General features: G+C 33.5%; 2 protein-coding genes across 2 annotated transcripts; both read right to left on the bottom strand.

Moving 5' to 3' along the window:
• Positions 1-319: 319 nt before the first annotated feature.
• Positions 320-808, bottom strand: LOC145105466 (uncharacterized). The gene has a single exon (XM_079042566.1). It carries the CDS (start codon positions 806-808, stop codon positions 320-322), a length of 489 nt encoding a protein of 162 aa, XP_078898692.1.
• A 34-nt stretch (positions 809-842) lies between these two features.
• On the bottom strand, positions 843-2,535 carry LOC145105465 (uncharacterized). The gene is made up of 2 exons (XM_079042565.1): positions 2,022-2,535; positions 843-1,345 (listed from the first exon to the last, which is right to left on the bottom strand). The coding sequence occupies exons 1-2, from the start codon at positions 2,533-2,535 to the stop codon at positions 843-845; spliced, it is 1,017 nt and encodes a 338-aa protein (XP_078898691.1).
• Positions 2,536-23,840: the final 21,305 nt, after the last annotated feature.

Raw genomic sequence — 23,840 nt, 5'->3', positions numbered from 1 at the left:
TCCTATATTACTTCTATAAATTATCTCTACTTCTATAACACGCTTACCCAATGCTATAACTCGCAACCTTGTTCCATTACACAAAGCGTATTTCTAATAAATATTCCTCAATAACATAATCGGAACACCGACTTTTAATACCAACTTATGAATCGGTAAACCTGAAGGTCTAAGGCCATTTAGAACATCAGGAGAGTATAAAGATTCGTCAAAGTCATTGTGTACAAATTCCGAATGACAAAGTATGTCTAAACTGAAGTATTATTTTTCATCTCCAGGAAATAATGATAACAAATGGTTGTTTATTTCTTGAACGACTTCATTTTTCGGTGCAAGGATTGCTCTTTCTTGAAAAAAACATCGGATTATTGGCATTTTCAATAATAGAAGGATAAACAAATGCAATTAATGAACCAATAGGATCCGATGAATCAGTAATGAGAATATCATCTGGTATATCAATAATTTCCTCGCCATCGTTTAAACCACCAACCTTTCCTTCTCCTATATCTAAAAGCCAGTTTGTAAATGTGGTTGTTTCTTCAATATTAGATGTTTGAAGACTTAACCCCAAGTTTTTTCTTAATCTTAAGACCTTGCAATTTGACCAAATATAGGAGGAACTTATTGAAGCATTCACAATGGCTTGTCTACTTCCGTTAGGAACAACATGTAGTATTTGTCTGAAATCACCTCCAAAAACAATTGCTTTTCCTCCAAATGGCAATTTTGAGTTGCTACGAAGATGACAACCCAATATATCCTTCAAAGATCTATCCAAAGCTTCAAAGGAATGGTTGTGAATCATGGGTGCCTCGTCCCATATAATCAATGATGTTTTTTTAACAATTCAACAACATCACTTTCGGGGTTATAGAACAAAACGAATCCTTGGTAATATTTAAAGGGATTATAAACTCTGCTGTCCTACCTCCTGTCAATAATAATGAAGCAATACCACGTGAATCAACATTTAACACGATTTCACCCTCCGATCTTAAAGCAGCGGATAATGTTTTCCAGAGAAATGTTTTCCGTGTACCTCCGTAACCGTAAACAAAAAAGACGCCTCCTTTCTTTTGTTTAACATTTGTGATAATATCGTCGAAAACACCTATTTGTTCAACTATTAATGAACCAAGTAGCTGATAAAACTCTTGCAATAGAGTCGTGTTGTCAAAATCTAGCTCATCGGTAATCAATCGATTATTTGAAGAAGATACAGACTCATGATCAGGGTAAGGCATTCCATCAAAATCTTTGAGGCTTGAATTGTTCTGGAGTAAAAAAATTTCAATCTCATAAAGTGTCAAGTTCATAACTTGATCCTCAGAAAGCGATAAACCTGTAGAAATTTGAATGTTAAGTTTTTAGATATAACTATATAAAATTAAAACTTACTGATAATAATAAGGTTAATAACATTTTGTTAAATATATAAAAATATATAACAAGTTTTATTGAATAAATATAATATATTATGTAAGAACTATTAAGTAAAACCGTAATTTAAATAATGAAAAATAACATGTTACCTGGTGTCTTTAATCTTAGTTGTTGATTGTAGAGAATTCCATCTGATAAGTATTGCCCAGTTTTTTATCCCAGACAAAGCACGGTCTAGACAAACTATTAGATTTCAGCATAGTTGCAAATAGATAACACAAATAATATCCAGAACCTGAATGACTTACTTCCTTAATTGCATCATTATATTCCCTATCATCTTCCAAAAGTCCAAGAGCATAACACGCCTCTCTAAAAGTAGCACACACATGTCCATTAACCATGCGGATGTATGCAAAACATTTCGGACCTTTGACTTTATTTAAAAGGATTTTAGAAAAATATGCTTCTCCAAGATTAGGAGAGACAGTGTGAATTCGACCGATAGAAAATCCTTTTTTTTGGGCTTCCAGTGACGATCCTTCAATTTCCAAACAAATTTAGTAGGAAATTCAACATAAGAAAGTTTTCGTGCTTCTTTATTATGTTCATTACACTCCATCCAAGCTAAGAACATCGAAGAAGAGACTGTTTATTGAGGACATCTTTAATATCATCGTCAACACCGTATACAACATTTTGTTGTCCGGGAAGATGAAAAGTAAGCCTCACAACAGAAGGAGTCCGAAAATGAACGTCAAATACGAATATACGCCACGAAGCTTCACATGTAGAAAAATATCTAAAATCATAGTAGTTTTTTATTTCATTAACTGGATCATCATTATCATCTGCGTTGTTGCTTTGTACAACCTCAATAGTAGCCCGATCAGGACCCTTGTTAATATATTTTAACAAATATTTGATAGAAGCACTGTGATTGCACCACTCAACATTAATGTGAACTTGGTATCTTTTCAAAAGGAGTTTGTGATATGGAACCACACTTCTATTGTTTAACTTAACACCAGACTTTTCAACAAAAGATCCATCATTACGTCTTCTATATATTGGATAACCATTTTCATCAACCGAAGTATGCTCTGTGAATGTCTTTGGGAAGTTTTTTGAACACTTGTTATCAATCATGCATGGGCATTTAGGATTATCACTACCACAAGGACCATGCATCATGAACTCGCTGACAAGTGTATACAATTCTGGATAATCGTCTTTGTTTGGAATTAAAGCATAAATAACTCGATCAATATGTTCAACGGCTGGGAGCTTTTAATCAGAGTGCATGAATAGACACATATGGGCATGACGTAGGCCGTGCTTTTGAAACTCCACCGTATAAACAACTGAAAATTTATTTACATAGATACATATTATAAGATATTGAAATAAATAAAAAACATATTACTAAAATATATAAAAACACTTTAAAAATGCATTATTAATATAAATTACCTGCTTGGACCAAACCCAAAAACGAATTTTTCTTCAAGTCTTTAATCAATGAATCTAGCTTCATTTTGAACAACCTAGATACAATATCGGGTCTGTCTTCGGGTTTGAGGTTTGTGTTAGCAATAAACCTTTGTATTTCGGGCCACTTTGGATTGCATGTTACAGTTATGAAATAATCAGGGTATCCAAACCACTTACAAAGTGATATGACATCTAAATAGTTCTGCATCATGTAGCGTGCACCACCAGTAAAATAAGAAGGCAATATCACACGTTGTCCGATATTGGAAATATCTGTATTTCCATTGTTTTTCACACTGCGTAAAGTTTCATAGGATTCACATCGAAGAACTTTTTGTTTGTTGCGTATGTAATATATCTCTCACTTTCAATCATCGTATAAGCATCAACCAGAAATTGTTGAAAAAGCCTTCTTGAATTCAGAATTAATTAGAAAATATTAACTGTCTTGAATTATATAAGCAAAGAATTCTCTCATTGTACAGTTACGTCTTTTGGTATCTGTCGAACACGTAACACCTCTATAACGAATGTCAACTCGGTATCCATCATCTCTATAAGGAAAGAGCAGTGGGTACTGAAGAGCAAGGTAAGCAAGATGTAATTCATTTATATGTTGTAGACTGCCTGATTTCGTTGTTACGATGATATCTCTATCATCAACAAAAATACCAATGTCACTAACAATTAAAGCAGCAACCTCAGAAGCGGTAGGTAGGTTATATGTCCTTCATCTTGTTGCTTTCTTCCTATAAGACGTAACTTTAGATCTATATTAGGACCTGCATTAAAACAATCTCTTGCCATTCTATAACACTTAATCAACTCATTTGTTAAATCCAACATAAACTTCTCAAATCTTATGATTTCGATATCAAGTGAATGAGGAGTTGATGTGCACCCGTCTTTTTGTGTACTGTTAAAAATGACGATTATAGGTAATATTTAGTAAGTAAATAAGTATATTGAAAAAAATGGGTTATAAAAAACAAACACGAATAAATACCTAAAAGTGTGTTGTCTATTTGAAATTTTGTTTTCAGTATCATATATGTATAGTTGAGAGGACTTTGGTCTTGATCCATCTATAGGTAGAAGACTACCCATACAATGGTAATTTTGACCGCTAAGTCTGGAAATATAGGGACCTTTTCCTTTGTTAATGGAATAATCAACTTTTCCACCCATAGACATAAATGAAAACATCGAATTGAAAAGACGAATGTTGTTCAAAACATATTTCCTTTTGGGATGAACAGAACGATATAGATTTTGATAATCTTCAGGTGCTTCTTTTAATTATGGAAGCTAGATCTTTCCGTTACCATAACACATTGAAAATGATGTTTTGTTTCCATCTTTATTGCCTTTAAGGGCTTCATTTTGCCATAATTTTGCATGACACCTCGCACACGCAAAACTCTGATCACCACGGTCTATATAATCTGTTTAAAAAAAAGTTGATTAAAGATATAAATACATTATTTTTGAAATGAGTCATAGTTTTTATATAAAAATTGGGGTTACCTTTCGAGACACCCGAAATTAATTGGAGATGATTATGTTGATAGTTTAAGTCTGCATCTGATGTTAAGTCAAATATGGGGATATGAGATATATTTGGAATCTTCCTTTTTTATTTTTTTGTTTGTCAAATATAAATTGATAGAAGAATCTCTAGTGATTGTTGATGAAGACGTGGCTTTCATGTTATCAGACAATATGGAATATTGTTTATTTCCTGAGAAAGTATCAATGTTAGTATTGAATTTTGAAATAAAAGGAATAAATTATGATTTAAATTATATAGAGTACATACATATTTATTTATGTAGATTATATAGTAGGAAAACTAATTTGAAAAGAAATTAGATGTACCATTAGAAATGTTAGATAACAGAGTTCTTGTCGTATAATTGGAAATAGATTCGAAACATTGTTGAGCAGAATCCATATACGCTATGAAAAAAAATATTAGTTATTACAAAAAAAAAACAAACATAGTAAACAAAAAATATATTGTTACACAATAAATTATACATTACATGGATGAAAGATAAATTATATAATATATATAATATTGACGTTTGGTGTGGTGCAAGTTTGGTGTGGTGCAAGTCTGAATTGATCTTCAATTATCCAAATAATCTTTTCTTTGTTTTCTTTTGTCTTTATAGATGTTTGTGTTGACATTTGATTTTTACCGACAATATAATTAAACTTGCTTGATGCCAGTGTTTGACTTTTGCTACTATTATTAGTAAGCAATGGGAAAAATATATAAGAAAAAAGTTATAATATACCTCAAAATATTTGTAAGGTAACCTATATATGAAGAAAAAAATATGCATAATTGTATCATTGAAAATGAAATGTAACAATTTTTTTTTAAAATGAATAAAAAAGAAGCAATGTTGATCATGACGACCATTACGTGTGAAATAGTAAGAGTACTATATAAAAAAATATGCATTGTTTATGTGGAAAAAGGTTTAGCCAAAGAAACTACTCAACAAACTTAATTGTAATATGTAAAAACACTAATATGGTTGCAAATTATTTTAAAATGTGTGATAGAAAAAGATATACCGTTTGGCGTGGTGGTCCTATCATTAGATCTTCCATTATCCAAATATAAATTTCTAAGTTTTCATTTGTAATGGACTTGTAATATTAAAAGTTGAAGTAGATTCAAAACTTGTGTGGTGATATGCACCTGAAATATTTGGATTTGTATTGTTGTGGAAAAATTTGGTCCTAAATGGTTAATTTATTAACATCCTTAGATTGGTGAAGTCATAAAAGGTGCAACAAATGAATCAAAATCAATAACTAAACTATAAATTTACATGCAGTAGAATCAAAAATTTCAAAGTCTTCTAAATATCCAAAAGCTAATCCTTGAATGTGACAACCGTCAAAATTCGAGTTAGTTCTAGATTTGATAAACTTAGTTGCACATGTAGGCACGACACATACTAGACTTAGTAACTAGAAGCTAAGTTAAAACCTACTTGAAACTTGGAAACAATTAGAATCAATGTATAGTGTACATAGATTTCACATTGATCTGTGAATTCTACAACTACTTTACTATGGTGAATATCCATATTCGGGTCACTCTTTGACTCGAACACCTTTTCATGAATCATATACACACATCATGCACTTGACCTAGTAGTAGAAATTAGGTCCGAGTCTCGTAGGAACTTAAGTTAAAGTTGAAAACTATGACTAGTATACTTGATTCCTCAATTTCGTTTAGATCTCGGAATCACTACATAGAATGCCAATAAACCGATAAAAATAAATTACAAACATTATTTCTAACTTGAATAAGAGTTAGGAAACACAAAAATAATTTGATGCCTCCAAAATTCAATCTATCTTGATATCTAAAGTTTAGCAAAATCCGAGAAACCCTAAAAGCCCTAAAATCTCAAATTTATAAACTTTAACACTTAAAACTCCATAAAATTTGTTATGAACCTCATAATATCAATTTAAAATGACTAAATTCAGGAAAATATAATCAAGGAAAATAAAAATTAAGTCATTAACATTTACCCTTAATTTATAAGCGAAAAATCAAGGTTTTATATTTTTTTATAAAAGATTTAAATATTATAAACACAAAAGAGAAATAGAGGGTATTATACCTCAAAAATTCGGATCCCTCTCTCCTCATATCTCTCTCTCACACTCAAAGGGCACACACTACTCATTTTCACTCACTCTTCACTCCACCTCTTTACATCCTTCAAGAACAAGTTTTTCTCTCAAACTCTCTCTTCCTCTCTCTATACCCACGAAATTTTCCAGAAAATATGTCCAAGAACACACCTCAAACTCGAAATCTTCATCATCTTGTGGTGTTATTGAAGGTAAAATCGATTTCTACTTCACTATTCCTTCAAGTTTTACTATTTCTTCTTCTCCATAAACACTTTTCTTTAAGATTATTCACATGCATGTTCATAACCACGATTTTTATGATGATGATGATATTATTTCACCCAAAATCCAACATGCATGTGATGATCTTCAAGCTTAGATGCTTGATGATCAATGTTTGTTGTTAAAAGCTTTCAAATATGTTCATGAAGGATTTAATCCCAAATAAATCCCTAAAACTTATTTTCCTGATCAAATCTGATTTTTCCCAGAATTCCACCAACAAAATGAGAAGTTCTACAAATGTTCAGAAAATAATTCATTTTTCTCGAATTATTATAATTAATGCAAGAAAGTAGGGCAATAATTCATATAAAATACTTTCTGAGCCCTATAAATCCTAGGTAAATTCTTGGATGACCCCGAAAGTAAATGATGACATCTCAGTGAGTTTCATCGATTTTGGTTACTGTTTGGTATGATTTTGAATTTTCTTTTTATTTAGTTAACATAAATCATAAAACCACTTTAGCGAATGTGAAAAGGCTATCTAATATTTTTCGCAGATCCTACCTCATGTGGAATACTCAGAAACATATTTGCAGAATTTTTCATAATGCATACCTATGTTTCCCCGATTTTTGTATTTATAATGGACTAATAATGGGAAAAATAGTTCTACTTATCCAAAATTCATGAAAATTTACCAGAAGACCTTGTAGAATATTCGAACTCTAAATAAAAATTTGGATGATTTTTATATTCAGTATTCTATTTTTTTTCTATTTTCCAAGATTAAATACACTTAAATCCTCAAAATCAGATTACAAAATATAAAAATCAGTATTGGTATTTTTCACGGATTATGTACACTGTAAATGAATTTTACAAAAATTTTGGTAATTTTATTTAACTGTTGTATAATTATTCACCAATTAATGATTATTCAAGAGAATAAAACAAAGAAAAATAGCAAAACTAATTGAAAAATATCGTTTATATTTTTCACATCTTCTATATGTATAATAACAGTGTTACAAAAAGTTTGGGCAATTTTGGAAACCTTCTTCTATTTATTTCCATTTTTGTTAGAATAGATGCATAAAAATCATAAAATCAGGTTAAACTGTTTAGAAACCCATTTTTATATTTTTCCCAGCTTAAGTATGTTTAATGGCAGTATTATAAAAAGTTTGAGAATTTTTATCATCTGGATACTATTTCTAACAAATTTATGTTGTTATGAAGGATTAAAAATTGGTAAAAATAATTAATCACATCAAAAATTCAAGCGAAAATTTATGGAAGACCTCTACTATGTTTAGAATGAAAATGCAAAGTTTGAGAATTTTTGGAAATTGTTTGAGAATATTTTGGTTTTTTAGGAGTTTAAAACACCTTTAAATGTATTGAAATACCCTCACTTAATATTACAAAAATCTAGAAAATAATATCCAAAATTATCTTAATCACATGAGTTATAAAATTTCACCATTTCAGAAAATGTTTGAAACTTAATAATATTAAATTTTGACACGATATTGGCATAATTCTATTGTAGTAGCAAGTATACTACTATTAGCTTTCTATTAGAGACTCATTAGTGTGTAACATCATGTAGGAATCGATAGTGGTACAAGTGGAATGTAGTTCAAGACATCATATGCATCATCTCAAAGCATTGTGAGTATTCACGCATCCCCCTATTTTCGGTTTTTATGTTTTGGGGTGGAAAAGCATGTCCGAAAAACTCTTTATAGCTCGTTGTATTTAAATTGATTTGTATCAAACATGATTGCTATATTTTTCTATGTATGTTTATGCAACTTGAAACATGAGGCCTTATCGTCTTATGTCCCTTCTCTTACACTTTAATCCAACCATTAACTATTTGAGCCAATGGTCATTATGGATAGCGCTATTAGGAATTGACAACTCCTTACTCGCCCGATTACTTGAGTGCATGATACCATATTACTCTATGGAACGATAAGCATAGATCTTGATAGGACATCAGTCATAGGCTTGGTTGTGAACTCATTGTTTGCTCATGTACATACAAACTTGTTATTTATTATGGCAATAAACTTGTTTATTAATTATAGAAATGAACTTTGTTTCTCATTACAACAACAAACTTTTATTACTGGAAACTTATATACTTGTTTTAGCAATGAAATTGTTTGCTCCTTGTAGCAACGAACTTGATTGCTCATTTTAGCAATGAAACTTGTTTACTCGTTTGAGTAACGAACTTTATTTCCCATGAGAATATGAACGTTGCATCTCATTTGGGCAACATACTTTATCTCTCATGATGACAACGAACTCTGTTTATGAAAACTTATTTACTCATTTTAACAATATACTTTTATTTATGGAAACTTTTATCAAAACTTTGATTTCGATTAATGAAACTAATATTTTTTTTATCTGTGAGTACTCACCAACTATTTTTATAGTTGATGCTCGTTTTACATGCTTTTTTAGGAATAATCGAGTAAGTGGCAGTTAGAGATACATCACTTTTAGGAGCATTCACATGTGTTGTATTTCAATTTACATTGTAATTTCTTTTAAAAGTTGTTCAAACCCATTGTAAATTTGTAATGATTTTTAATACTATGGTTGGTGTTGTCTTTTAACTTTTGTTATGAAACCCTTTATACTGCCACGCCTCATATTTCCGCTTTAGTGGGGTGTGACATTGAATAATCTTCATTAATCCTTCCACCCGAATTCATGTAGGAACGTTAGGCTTAGAGAGCCTAAAGCTGAAATTTGACTTTTGAATGGAGTTGAATAATGGCAATAATCCAGTTCCAAATACAAAGTCCTAAAATATTTTTGAAACCATTTATATTTATAAGATATATGTAAATAATAAGCATGAGTAATAATCAAGTCAAAATGCAAACCAAAGTATGTAATGCACATACTTTTAGATTGCCAACCCAAGTTCTCTACAATCAAATAATGTCCCTTTTTCTAGTCAAATAATCATTAAGATCAACAAACATAATAAGTTTATGATTCAATTCCTAAGCATCATAACTAAAACGAAAACAAATGCTAATACTAAATGGGAATTTATCCCAAGTGATAACTTATGTCAAGCGACAACAAATGTAAAATAAATAGGAATTTCTACAAAATGACAACACATGTGAAAGCGAGAACTCATGTCAAAATATAATGGGAAATTTACCCCAACTGACAACACATGTCAAAGTGACAATTAATGTTAAAATAAATAGGAATTTATCCCTCCAAGTGGCCGACAACACTCCAGCTAACCCATCTTAAGTGATATACGCATATATGATGCTTAACCCAATTTTCAACCAAATGTGATATTCCCCGATTAAGCATTTCCAACCTACCAATAATCTTTGATAATATTTAAAGAACCAATCTCAATACCTCAACCAAAATCAAGAAAAATGTGATGGGTAAACCGTGATGGGTCGGTTTACGTTCGTTTTCGTGACCTTAAGATGTGTGGTAAGACGATACACACACACACACACATATATATATATATATATATATATATATATATATATATATATATATATATATATATATATATATATAGTTTATTTGTAGTTATTGTTTAACTAATATTGGTACCATTGCTTTTGTAGATTCAATCATTTCTTAGGTACATGTTCTTATTGATATTTATAGGTAGTGTCCATTTAAATGGTAACATCTTAGGGTCATTGTTAATATCGGTTGAGATAGATGGAAAACATGACTATCTGCTGATAATGTTTGGTTTTGGAAATACAGAGAGTAACGTAGGTTAGACCTCGTTCCTACAAAGGGTGAAGGAATGCCTTGGGGGCGATAGAGAATTCTCCTTTACAAGCGATATGTCCATATCCATAAAACTGGCCTTAAGTATTGTCTATTTGGATTCATATCATGTGTATTGTTGTAGGACAGTTCCCTCATAATTTACGATCTAGGATTGGTTGCAATAGGGTAGCGCAACGGTTAAGCAGACATGCAAACTTTATAACATATCTGATTTTCAGTTGTGTATTAAAGACCTTCAATAGAAAATCAACAATCAAACCAAGGAAAATGTAATTGTATGGCTTGAGAATATTTCTATTAACAACTAGGCGTGGTCCTTTTTCTATAGAGCTCGTTTAAATGTTTTGACAATTTATATCCTTGAGGTGGTGCTAAGTGTGACATCCCCATTTTCACGGTCAGAAAATACCTTTTTATTTATCCTTAATTTAATTCAAAGTTTACTTATAGCTGTAGAATTCGTCCGGTAAAAAGTATTTCCGAAGAAATATTTTTCAACGATTATTAAGAACTTGGGATGTTATATGTAACGCCCGCAGATCCGGGCTAGTCAATTTAGAGACGATGAGCATCAAAAAAAAGTTTTTGATGGAAGATTATTTAGAAGGATTAATCTTAACCAAGTTGTAGTATATGTTACAAGGGTTCCGTACATATAAAGAACGCCGAAATCCGAGTTATAACGAAGAAGTTATGGCCCGTCGAAGTTTTACGGCAAAACCGACACGGCACCGGGAGACGTAAATAGTGAATTTACGGTAGAAGACTTTCTAGCCTTAGTGATCTAAACAAAATTTGTAGTATACGTTAAACCGAGAACATACAAAAAAAGAACGCCCAAATCTAACTTCGTATGAGGAAGTTATGAATTTTCTAAGATTTGGCATAGCAGTGCACGACCCGAAACTCGAATTTTAGTTCGAGCGGTTTTTGGCCTACGCGACCTAAATGAGAGTTGAAGATATCATTAATAGGAACTCAACGGTAAAAAGACAGACGAAAACGGAGTCCGTATGTAGAAGTTATGAATTTTACGCGGACATTTAACAGTATAATTTCCTGCTACTGTTAAATTTAAGATCGGTCGAGAATTAGCCGACAGAGTCTAAATGAAAGTTTTAGATCTTGTTTTTACCTACGCGTGGATATAAATAATTTTGAGAGTAGAGCTCGTATGTTAAAGATATGGACGAAACTTGGTCCCTACTCTTCGAGCGCGATAAATTCGATACAGTTTTGTAAATCTGAGATAAAATGAGAATTAGCTGATGGCGTCTAAATGAAAGTTGTAGTACTCGTAAATTCCAACGCATGGATATAAAGAACGTCAAAAATGGAGTTCGTATGAATGAGTTACAAATTATAATAGCATATTTACGTATTAAAATAAAGTATAAATGATATATATATATATATATATATATATATATATATATATATATATATATATATATATATATATATATATACAAATGTATATATCATTAGAAAGGTATCGACGATGCAGTTATTATAAGACTAGTGTTGAGTACTTTCGACATTAGTTTAGTACAAATATCGTTAAATCTATTTAAAATAGTATTATGAAGGGGTGTTTAGTCCTTTATATAACTATAATGTCATTAAGTAATTATGGAGGGTAGTTTTTGTAAATTCAATTACTATAAATAAGAGGCCTGAGATCTCATATTTCTTGCACAATTCTCTTGATTCAAGAGTCTTTCTCTTCTTATCCCCCGAACATTTCTGTCTCTCGTGATTCGACTTTTCTTTCTGTAGTTTTAGTATAGTAAGGTGAGCGCTGAAGCGCTGCACGAATCTTTCTTAGAAAGATTCAGCGACGAAGTTCTACCCCTGCAGAGCCCGACTCCTAGCTAAAACCCCATTGTAAGTAAGTTATGCTTACCTATTTTAATATATCTTATATTTAAAATTAGTATTGTTATTATGAACTTATAATAAATATTTGAGCTATTATTATGACTTATATAAGTGTCGTTATAATATCTTTTTAACTACTCGCGGTACGGAGAATCTGGTTCTGGCCTGTCTGTACATAGTGGTTGGAAAGTATTGTTTAAACGCTTATATAATAATAATAATAATAATAATAATAATAATAATAATAATAATAATAATAAGACTAATAATTAGTCACGGTAAATATTAGACTAAAATCTAGTGGTAATAATACTAGGTTTCGTCGAAGGAAATTATTTTAAAGTAAACGAAGCGCTGTCCGAGTACCGAGTCACCACCTTATCAAGTGAGTGCATAGTTACTTTCATCTTACACATAGATATGAAGTATTTTATATAAATTACGTGTTATGTGTGCATATTATCTGTATACTTGCTATCTACGTTGGATGAACGATTTTATACATGTTTTTAATGATTTAAACTGTATATGTATTTTATATCTACAAAATATGTTGGGTAAAACATGGGTAGATGAATGATGAGGGTTGAAAGCTAATATAGAGGAACATTGGCAGTTTGGACATAGTGCCCTATAGGTGAACATTGGCAGCAATGGACCTAGTACCCTATAGATGAGCATTGGCAGCTGCGCCACAATCTGTAGATGTTTTTGATCTACTCTAAACATCCTAGCAGCTGCGCTCTAAGGATAGGGCAGCTGCGCCTAATAGAGAGCATTATAACCCTGGCAGCTGCGCCCACAGGACAATATCGGCAGCTGCGCCTAATAGAGAATGTCATAATTCTGGAAGCTGCGCCTAAACGATATATTGGCAGCTGTGCTTAATAGATAATATTGACAGCTGTGTCATTGGCAACGATGAACTTCGTGCCTATTCCTTAGGATAATCCTTAGGAATGAATGAACGAGGAATAGCTGATTCTTAGGGTAAATCCTTAAGAGTAAAGAAGATAATGGGGATGTGTAATTGGGTTAATTGTTTGATGATTAAGCATAATAATTATATTATTGTGGGTTGAAAACCCTATGTACTCACTAGGGTTCCCAACCTGACCCACTCAGTTTATTTGTATCATAGGTGTCGATATGAGGTTACATCACACTGAGGGAATAAGGAGACATAAATCACTAGTGATAATGAATGTAAGTTCTGTTTATGCTTATGTTTCTGTATTGACGATGACATCCCAATATTTTAAAATGAATAAAAATACATTTTTTCGAAAATGCTTTGATAATGTATTTATCATGTTTTTCTGGGAACAAATTTCGCAACATTTTTATTAAAAGAGGTACTCTAATTTTTATAAAACATAAACAAAATCGGTCTTTTATTAAAAAGTATTTCCGAAGAAATATTTTTCAACGATTAATAAAAACTTGGGATGTTATAACTGATACAAGAAACATAAGCATAACCATATTCATAACAGGCCTTACATCATCTTATTATACTAATGGCCTACATCGCCTCGAATCTATCATCAATCATCACTATCTATGTATGTTTGTTTTGGATTAAGGTGTCAAAGCTCATAACAAAATTGGCATATACTTGTAATTAGAAGCAAAATCCTTTTTGGGGTGCCCTCATAACTAGTAACTGAATAGAATGACATTTGGAGAGTGAGGATAATTGTTAGTTTATTATATGAGTAATAAACTAATTGGAAATGATTTATTAATATATTATATGATTAATATATTTATTGGAAATAGTAATAATTAATTAAGAATTAATCAGAATTAATTTGGATTTTAATTTTAGGCCAATGAGAATTAATTAAAGGTGCAAGGACTTAAGCCGTAATTTTTCAAAAGTTGAATATTGAGGAGGTTCCAGAATCTTCCCCGGGTGGACGGTTTTGGCTAGCCCCTATTAGGGTTTCTAGAAGCCTCCTCAAGATAAGGAGATTGGATAACCACCCGAATTTGAGATAGTATTATTTTATTAAGGATTAGGGTTTCCATGGTTTTCCTATCAACTATAAATAGGACCCTTAGGCTGCTTATTTTCGTCCACCACATATAATAAAAGGATAGCCAAAATTCTATCTCTCTCGTCCTCTCTCTGTTGGTCTTCTAGTTACTAGGGTTTGAGTACAAACCCTTAGAGGCACTAAATGTTTGGTGCTAGTTTTTTGAAGTGCAAAGGAAGGAATCAAGAGATCTATTTGCTACAATAGATCTAAAGGTATGTAAACCCTAATTTCTTATTTTTCTGAAACGGCTAGGGTTCATGTTAGATTTTGATATTCAAAGTATGTTGTCTTCAATGTGTAAGACATAGCTCCTTTTAGGTTGCATGTGCGCTTCTTAATTGTTAAGTGATTTTCCGCGTTGTGCATATTGTTGTAACCTAATAAACCCATAAGTGACATCAGAGCTACTTGGTGTGTCTAACATTGAAAGTACATTAACTGAATCGAACATTTTTTTTTCGAAATACTGTACTCACGAATTGACATAAGCTTTGTCATGACGTGAGCTGAACTCAAAACCGGAAACTCAGGATTTTCTGCCTAATTTGATTTATGTGGTTGTTATTTGGTAATTATCTTTTTTGATTTCTGCCAAAATCTAATTTTTGCACATCTTTGATAATTAAAATAAAACCCTAATTATTAGGAGATAGTCTTGAATAAGATAATGTTTAATTATAACATTAATTAAAATTATCCTTATGGATTTAATAATTAATTTAATTAAAAGTCTAATTAAAAGATAATTATAAATACATGATATGTTTAAATTGATTAAATATTTATATGATTAATTTAGATAATGAATATTTAAACCTTATGTTTTAAAAAAATTTTAAAATACACTCTTATATATATATATATATATATATATATATATATATATATATATGTTTGTGTGTGTGTATATATTAAAACGTTTAATACTATATGTATAAGAACAAGTCAGTCGAATCAATAGTAGACCTCCTTCATGAATCCATGCTATAAGAGGGGTATAAGGAAACAACCTATAAAAATATCGTTGAATTTCTGCCCTCTTCAACCACCGCTCCTTTGCATGGTGGAGAGTCGTTAGCCGAATGAGTTCGGAAAGAAATAATCTCATTAGAAGTATAATGATATAAAGTACTATCACCTTCTTTTAAAATCCCACTCTAGTTACTTTAGGAAAAATATGAAATATATGTTAATCCATGAAAATGCACACCATTCTTTATAAGTCGTTAATGGAGTGTGTGTGGCTAACCGAGACACTAATTTGGGATTATAAAGTTGAAATGATCGAACAACTCGAAAATTATCATCGTTGACGAAGCATGTGTGGTTTACCGACATGTAAATTTGAGATGATAAATGGTATCGATGTTGTCAAGCGGGTTTGCATGGTTATTCACATTTTGTTTGTGATCCTCGGTATCCCAGTCACAAATTTAAAGAGCATAACCCGAGATTAAACATGCCATTGACATTATTCAACGAATCTCAGATGATCTAGGAATTTTACAAGATTGAAATTGGTGAATCATTTCATCTACCTTAATAAATTTGTAATTAGATTACGACTTCCTTCTTCTCAATTTCGAATTATATTTTGGATCCTAGCCTTGAATATTAATTTGGGTTAAAATATTAAAGATATATACCATCTAACTAAAACTATCTCTCTTAATGTAGATGTCTGGAAAAGGTGATGCTCATGTTGCTCAAAACTACACTCAAAACTCCAACTTCACTCTCTTGCCGATTCTGTCAAAAGAGAAATTGACTGGTCAAAACTACATGGACTGGATGTGAAATCTGAATACTACTCTTCGCTATGAGAACAATGAGTATATTTGTCACACCCCCAAACCAGACGGCGGAAACGTCTGGGGGTGGAGGACTTGAATTGTAGTATCACAACACATGCATCATAGTAATCAAAGTACAAACAACCATTGTATTTAAAAAGTATAAGTATTTATATGTGTTCAATCATTGTATATTGAACCAAAATATAGTTATACAAACGAAGATATGACTCAACAAAGCTCCATCTTCTCAAAAGCTCGGGGAGTACCTGTGTATTATTTCCCTGAGAATACAAGTAATTTGAAAAGAGAGTATCAACATAAAGTTGAGTGAGTGCATAAGTGTTTATGTTTAGAAGAGTATATCTGTATCTTGTATATGTGAACTGTTCCAGAAAATCCGATATTTTCTGTTGTATCTGAAAAGTAGTTTTATTCTCATAAAACCGTTCTCTTTGTATCAACGTTTTGTATTTGTATTCCTTTATGAAAACTTGTAACTGAGAGTGTGCCTGGCTCCGCCAGCTGTTATTGAAAACTGTATTGAACCATTGTAGTTTGTATTATGAAAACTGGTACTTTGAAGGTGTACTTTCGTTTACTTGTTTATACACTAACGTATTGTTAATATCTTTTTAATGAGTTCTTATTGATGTGATTTAGGTAAAACAAATAAACCAGAAAACAATTCCTAAGTTCACATGCAACCTACTTTGGATCTATGTTTTAACTATTGAACATACAACTTTGAATTGCAAAACAAGAACCCTAGAGGAGGAGGCTAATTTCGAAATTAATAAACTAGGGTATAGGAGTTACATACCTTTCAATTGTTATAGCAAACAATTGATAATTCCCTTGATCTTGATCTTGATCTTCTTGGAAGCTTAGCACCACAAGTGTAATGCCTCTAATGGAATCACACCCAAGAACTAGCAAGAAGGAAAGTAGAAGAAGATAGAGGGGAGGGAGTATGCAATTTCGGCCAGGGTTTCTTCCAAAGAACAAGTGACCTAAAATGTGAGCCAGGAGGCTCCTTAGATAGCCGAGGGATCTAGGGTTTAGGGAAAACCCTAGTTATCCTTTGCTTAGGGCCTAAGCAAAACCCAATGGCCTTATCTGGACCCCTTGGATGAAATCTCTAGGGTTTCCCCTATGGATTTCGTCCACCTCCTTCCAAGGGGGTTTTGGATCCTTCCACTCAACTATTAGTTAATTGCAAACTAGTCCCTGCACTTTATAATTAATTCTTTTAACCCCAAAATTAATTCTGATTAATTTCTGGCTAACTATTAATTAAACATAATGATTTCTAATTAATATATTAATCTTTTAACATATTAATAAATCATTTATATATATTAATTTATTAATCTTATAAATTAATATCTCTCCTTTCATAATTTCCTTGTCCAGTTGCTAGGTTGAGGGCAACCCAAAAGGACTGTGCTGCTATCAATTCAAGTAGATACCAATTATAGTTATGGGCTTAGACACCTAATCCAACAGTCTCCCACTTGGATAAGTCTGTAACTATAATTGCTAGTATGCCTTCTAAATTTGACCAGCAAATTGTAGCTTCCAAAAGCTGCTGCCGAACTCTGACCCAGTCAGTTACGTGTCCTAAGATAAGTGATCATATAATCCTTCGTTCTGCTAGATATCCCTAGACATAAGACATGGAATGTAATCAATCTCTTTGTCCAGAATCTATGTTTCCTGATTCCTGATTTGTGATGATGTAGGACTTCTAATTGAACACATCAATTTAGTCCTGGCTGGGCCCAGCACATAAGTCAACACCAAATCATCGAGGGGCCCACAGATATCGCTTTTCCTGTTAGGGCAAAAGGAACGAATAAACGTTGACTCATATGCTTGTATCTTTTACTCATCAAATTATGCATGGCAATACGTTTTATAACACCAAGTTACTGATGCGTTTTCGTATCACCAATGCATGACCGACTTGTAAATCACAACTCATATATCTTCGTTTCAAAATTATAAGATATTATTGTCTCAGTATTACTCGTGATGAATTCCATGAAGTGATACTCTGAGCGAGGGTTTATCCAATACTCAAATCTCAATTTCTGAGTACTCATGAATGTTGCAGCAATTCTATTGCCATGTCTATCCTTTAGACAATCTACAATCCAGTTCATGAAAGTCTTGATTCACTACTTACTTCCAAAAGTACGAGCAACTGTGGAGTTTGAATAATCTTATTATTCGGGAAGTAAAACATGCAAAAATGAAACACAATAATAAACAATTGACAAAAGGCAGAAACCAAACTTATAAATAATACTTTATTATTTAATCACCAAAAGTCAATTACATTTACTTTGTTACAAGTTTCAGAACAAAACTAATCTAACTACTAAAACTAATATCATCTTTCAGTCCTATGCTCCGAGCATGCTGAATATGCTTAGCCCTACTCAGACCCTTTGTGAGGGGATCTGCTGGGTTATCTTCAGATGGCACCCTCTTTACTATAAGATGGCCTTCTTCTACTCTATGTCTGATGAAATGGTACTTTCTATCGATATGTCTGGTTTTACCATGATCTCTCGGTTCCTTTGTCAAGGCAACCGCTCCTTCATTATCGCAGAACAGTTCCATAGGCTCCTGGATGGTTGGAACAACTCCGAGATCTCCGATGAAGTTCCTCAACCAAGCTGCTTCTTTCGACGCTTCACTTGCTGCTATGTACTCTGATTCACAAGTAGAATCAGCCACCGTATCTTTCTTGGAACTCTTCCAAGTAACTGCTCCTCCATTCAGTAAAAATACCCAGCCCGATTGGGAACGGAAGTTATCTCTATCCGTCTGAAAGCTGGCATCACTGTAACCATCTACTCTCAAAGTATCATTGCCACCAAGTACAAGGACCCAGTCCTTTGTCCTTCGCAAATACTTGAGTATATTCTTTACTGCTATCCAATGAGCTCTACCTGGGCTTCCCTGATAGCGACTGACCATGCTCAAAGCAAATGCCACATCAGGGCGAGTACATGTCATAGCGTACATGATCGATCCGACATCGGAATCATAAGGTACACGACTCATGTCATCTATTTCAACATCTGTACTCAGGCATTGAGTCTTACTCAATTTGGTATTGCTCTGGATAGGTAGCTCTCCCTTCTTGGAATTTTCCATACTAAACCTCTTTAGTACCTTATCCAAGTATGTGCTCTGACTAAGTCTAATTAGTCTCTTCTTTCTATCTCTCAATATTCTAATCCCAAGAATATAGGCAGCTTCTCCAAGGTCTTTCATGGCAAAACACTTTCCAAGCCAAGACTTAACATCTCTCAAGGTTGGAACGTCATTACCAATGAGTAATATGTCATCGACATATAACACCAGAAAAGTTACTATACTCCCACTAGCCTTGATATACACACAAAACTCATCTTCACTTCTAGAGAAACCAAACTCTTTGACTTTCTCATGGAAGCAAAGATTCCAGCTGCGAGATGCTTGTTTCAATCCATAAATGGATTTCTCAAACTTGCACACTCTATTGGGAAACTTTGCATCAACAAAACCCTCTGGCTGATTCATGTAAACATCCTCAACCAACTTCCCGTTAAGGAAAGCAGTCTTGACATCCATCTGCCAGATTTCATAGTCATGAAAGGCAGCTATGGCGAGCAATATCCTAATAGATTTAATCTTAGCTACTGGCGAAAAGGTCTCATCATAGTCAACCCCTGGGGTTTGAGTGAAACCTTTTGCAACCAGTCGAGCCTTGAATGTATGCACATTCCCATCCATGTCTGTCTTCTTCTTGAAGATCCATTTGCACCCAACTGTGTTACGACCTGGTGCACTATCAACCAAATTCCAAACTTGGTTGTCATACATGGACTTAATCTCGCTGTCCATTGCCTCTTTCCACTTGGAAGCCTCTGGGCCTGCCATTGCTTCCTTATAAGTGACTGGTTCATCTAAGTTTACCAGTGTTCTGTCACTTATGAATGTGTCACCATATGAAGTAATATGAAAGCCATACAACTCAGGTGGCACACTCACCCTAGTGGACCTTCGAAGAGGTAATGAGTTATCAATTGGTTCAACAGGAACTGTTTCCTCTGGTTGAGTGCTAGTGTCATCTAAGGTTCCTTCATTGGCTAACTCTTGAATTTCTTCAAGTTCAATGGTGCTCCCACTGTCCTCTTTGAATATGAGCTCCCTTTCTAGAAAGACTCCTCTTCGTGCTACAAAGACCACGTTTTCACTAGGCCTGTAGAACAAATATCCAAAAGACTGCTTTGGGTAACCAATGAAAACACATTTCTCACTTCTAGCTGCTAGCTTGTCGTGAGTCTCTCGTCTTACGAAAGCTTCACAACCCCAGACTTTAATATGTGCTAACGAGGGAACTTTCCCAGTCCATATTTCGTGAGGTGTTTTGGCAACCTTCTTTGTAGGGACAAGATTGAGGATGTGGGCGGCTGTCTCTAAGGCATACCCCCAGAAGTGAATAGGAAGCGAAGCACGACTCATCATAGAACGAACCATGTCTAACAAGGTTCGATTGCGCCTCTCAGCTACACCATTTAACTGTGGTGTCCTAGGAGGAGTCAGTTGTGAGACTATCCTACATTCTTTCAGATAGTCGTTGAACTCGATACTAAGATACTCCCCGCCTCTATCGGATCTAAGTATCTTTATCTTTCTGCCCAATTGATTTTCGACCTCATGCTTAAACTCTTTAAACTTTTCAAAGGTTTCTGACTTATGCTTGATCAAGTAGATATAACCATATCTGCTATAATCGTCAGTGAAAGTCACATAGAATCGATTAGCATCTCTTGTAGTTGATCTGAAGGGCCCACACACATCTGTGTGTATGAGATCCAACAGATCTTCACCTCTTTCACAAGACCCTGTGAATGGTGATTTTGTTATCTTTCCCAAAAGACAAGCTTCACACATATCATTTGATTTTAGGTGAAACGATTCCAACACTCCATCCTTTTGAAGTTGGGCTATGCGTTTCTTGTTAATGTGTCCAAGACGACAATGCCACAAGCATGCCTTGTCTACACTATTAGACAAGTCAATATTATGTACACTATTTCCTAAGCTATCAACACAAGTCACTGTTTCATACACACCATCACAAGGCAAAGCTTCAAACATAAAAACACCATTCTTATAAACAGAAATTGAACCATTCAAATCATTAAAAGAATATTTAAAACCTTGTCTGAACAATGCATGAAATGAAATAATGTTTCTCGTCATCTCAGACGAATAGCAACAATTTATCAAATCTAATCTAACATCATTACTAAGCAAAAGCTGATAAACTCCGATCTTGGTTACTGGTGAAGACTTTCTGTTTCCCATGATCAAGTTTATCCTTCCTCGCTCTATCTCCTCACTTTCCTTTAGCCCCTGCATATCAGAACAGATATGAAAACCACATCTTGTGTCAAGGACCCATGAACGAGAAGGTAATGAGTTATTAGCAGAAATAGTGTAAATACCTGCCGAAGATGGCTTCAGTTTGCCATCCTTGATATCCTGCAGATATTGTGGGCAAGATCTCTTCTAATGCCCCTTTTGATTGCAGTAAAAGCAAACGGCCTCTTTTGGATCAGAAACATGGGGAGTGGAACCATTGGGCTTAACTTTTGGGCCATTGCTAGATGACCCAGCTTGAGCCTTGCTCTTCCAGTTTTGCTTGGGAGGACCTTTCCTCTTCTTCCCCTTTCCCTGTCCAATAGCCAAGACAGGGGCACTTGCAGGTGTGGAGGGTATACTTTTACCCTTCATCCCTGCTTCAGCTGTCTGCAACAAGTTGTGCAGTTGGGCCAGAGTCTGCTCAGTGTTGTTCAAATGGTAAGTTAGAATAAACTGACCATAACAATCAGGAAGTGAGTTCAAGACCATGTCAATGGCCAATTCCTCATCAAAGTGAATGTTGAGCTTGACCAAACGCTCTATGTAGCGTTGCATTCTTTGCACATGTGACACAACCAAATCCCCTTCTTTCATCTTGCAAGCCATGAGTGACTTGACTACTTCAAACTTTTCTTGACGAGCTCGCTTATGGTACTTTTCCATAAGTTCCTTGTTCATCTCAAAAGGCCAGTAGTCCTCATAGTACCTCTACAATTCTGGGGAGATAGTTGCCACCATGATGCATGCCACTTTGGTAGCATCATCGTAATGTTTCTTGTAGGCAGCATATTCTTCAGGAGTAGCTTCATACTCATCAAGCTCTTTGAGCTCCTTTTCAAGAACATATTCTTTGTTCTCAAAACGAAGCGCCATCTTGATGTTACGCATCCAATCGTTATAGTTAGAGCCATCCATAACGACTTTGGAGCAGATATTGAGCAAAGAGAAGTTTTGGTTGGAGGAGGATGAAGCAGAAGTGTTTCCAGGAGTAGACATCTAAAAAGAAAGAAAGTTTTAGTTAGATTTCAAGATACCTCAATATAATAACCCAAAGATAAAATATCAAGGTTAGGATCCAACTATGAAGATTCACAACTAAGAAATGGGATGCCGAGATCCAAGTGTAAATTTCATAAAGGCAGGTGAATGACGATTCACCAATTCCACCATTAGACGAAACAAACGAAGTGAAATTCCTAATTCTTTTGAGATACATTGAAACTATTCAATGGCATGTTTTGATCTCAGAATATGGTCTTCTATTTGTGACTGGGAGGCCGAGGATCACAAACAAGATGTGAATAACCATGCAAATGTTCTTGGTAACCTCATTGTCTTTATCATTAACTATTGATGTGCTGGTAAACCACACACGCTCCATCAAAATGACAATTATGAGATACCCATTACTACTCTTTATTAGTGCCTTTTAGTGTGCTGGTTAACCACACACGCTCCACTAACGACCAATAAAGCATAATGTGCAATTTCATGGATTAGCATACTTTTCACATTTTTCCTAAAGTAACTAGAGTTGGGATTTTGAAAAATAATGTTCTAGTACTTTCTTTAATAGCATTATACTTTTAATGAGAAGTAGTTGTCCTATCAAATCCGTTCTGCTAACGACCCTATACTAATCAAGGGAGCGGTGGGTGAGAGTGGACACCCATTCAACTACCATTTTATAGGCAGTTTCCGTATACCCCCCTTATAGACTAGCTTCGTGAATGAGGCATACTAGCGATTTGACTGACCATATTCTTATACATATATAATATTAAACTTTTAATCATAATACATATATAAGGTGTGTTTTAAACTTTTTAAAACTTCAAGGTTTATATAAATTTCGAAATTTAAACTATTAAATTAAATTTAAATAAACCAAATAACTAGATTTAATATTTATCTTTTAATTAACTGTTAATCAAATTATTAAATCATGTGAGGATTATCTAATCAAATTAATCAATTAATTTAATCCTAATCCTTATCCCTCTAAATTTCGAAAATTAGGGTAAGGATAATTATCCAATTAATCTAATCAAGTAACAATTATCCAAAACAAGAAACCCTAAAACTTCTAGCA

Source organism: Lactuca virosa, chromosome 4, assembly GCF_052849685.1.
Source record: "Lactuca virosa cultivar CGN04683 chromosome 4, Lactuca_virosa_CGN04683_v6, whole genome shotgun sequence".
In the NCBI taxonomy this organism is placed as follows: domain Eukaryota; kingdom Viridiplantae; phylum Streptophyta; class Magnoliopsida; order Asterales; family Asteraceae; genus Lactuca; species Lactuca virosa.
This window is presented reverse-complemented; position numbering and strand designations above follow the sequence as displayed.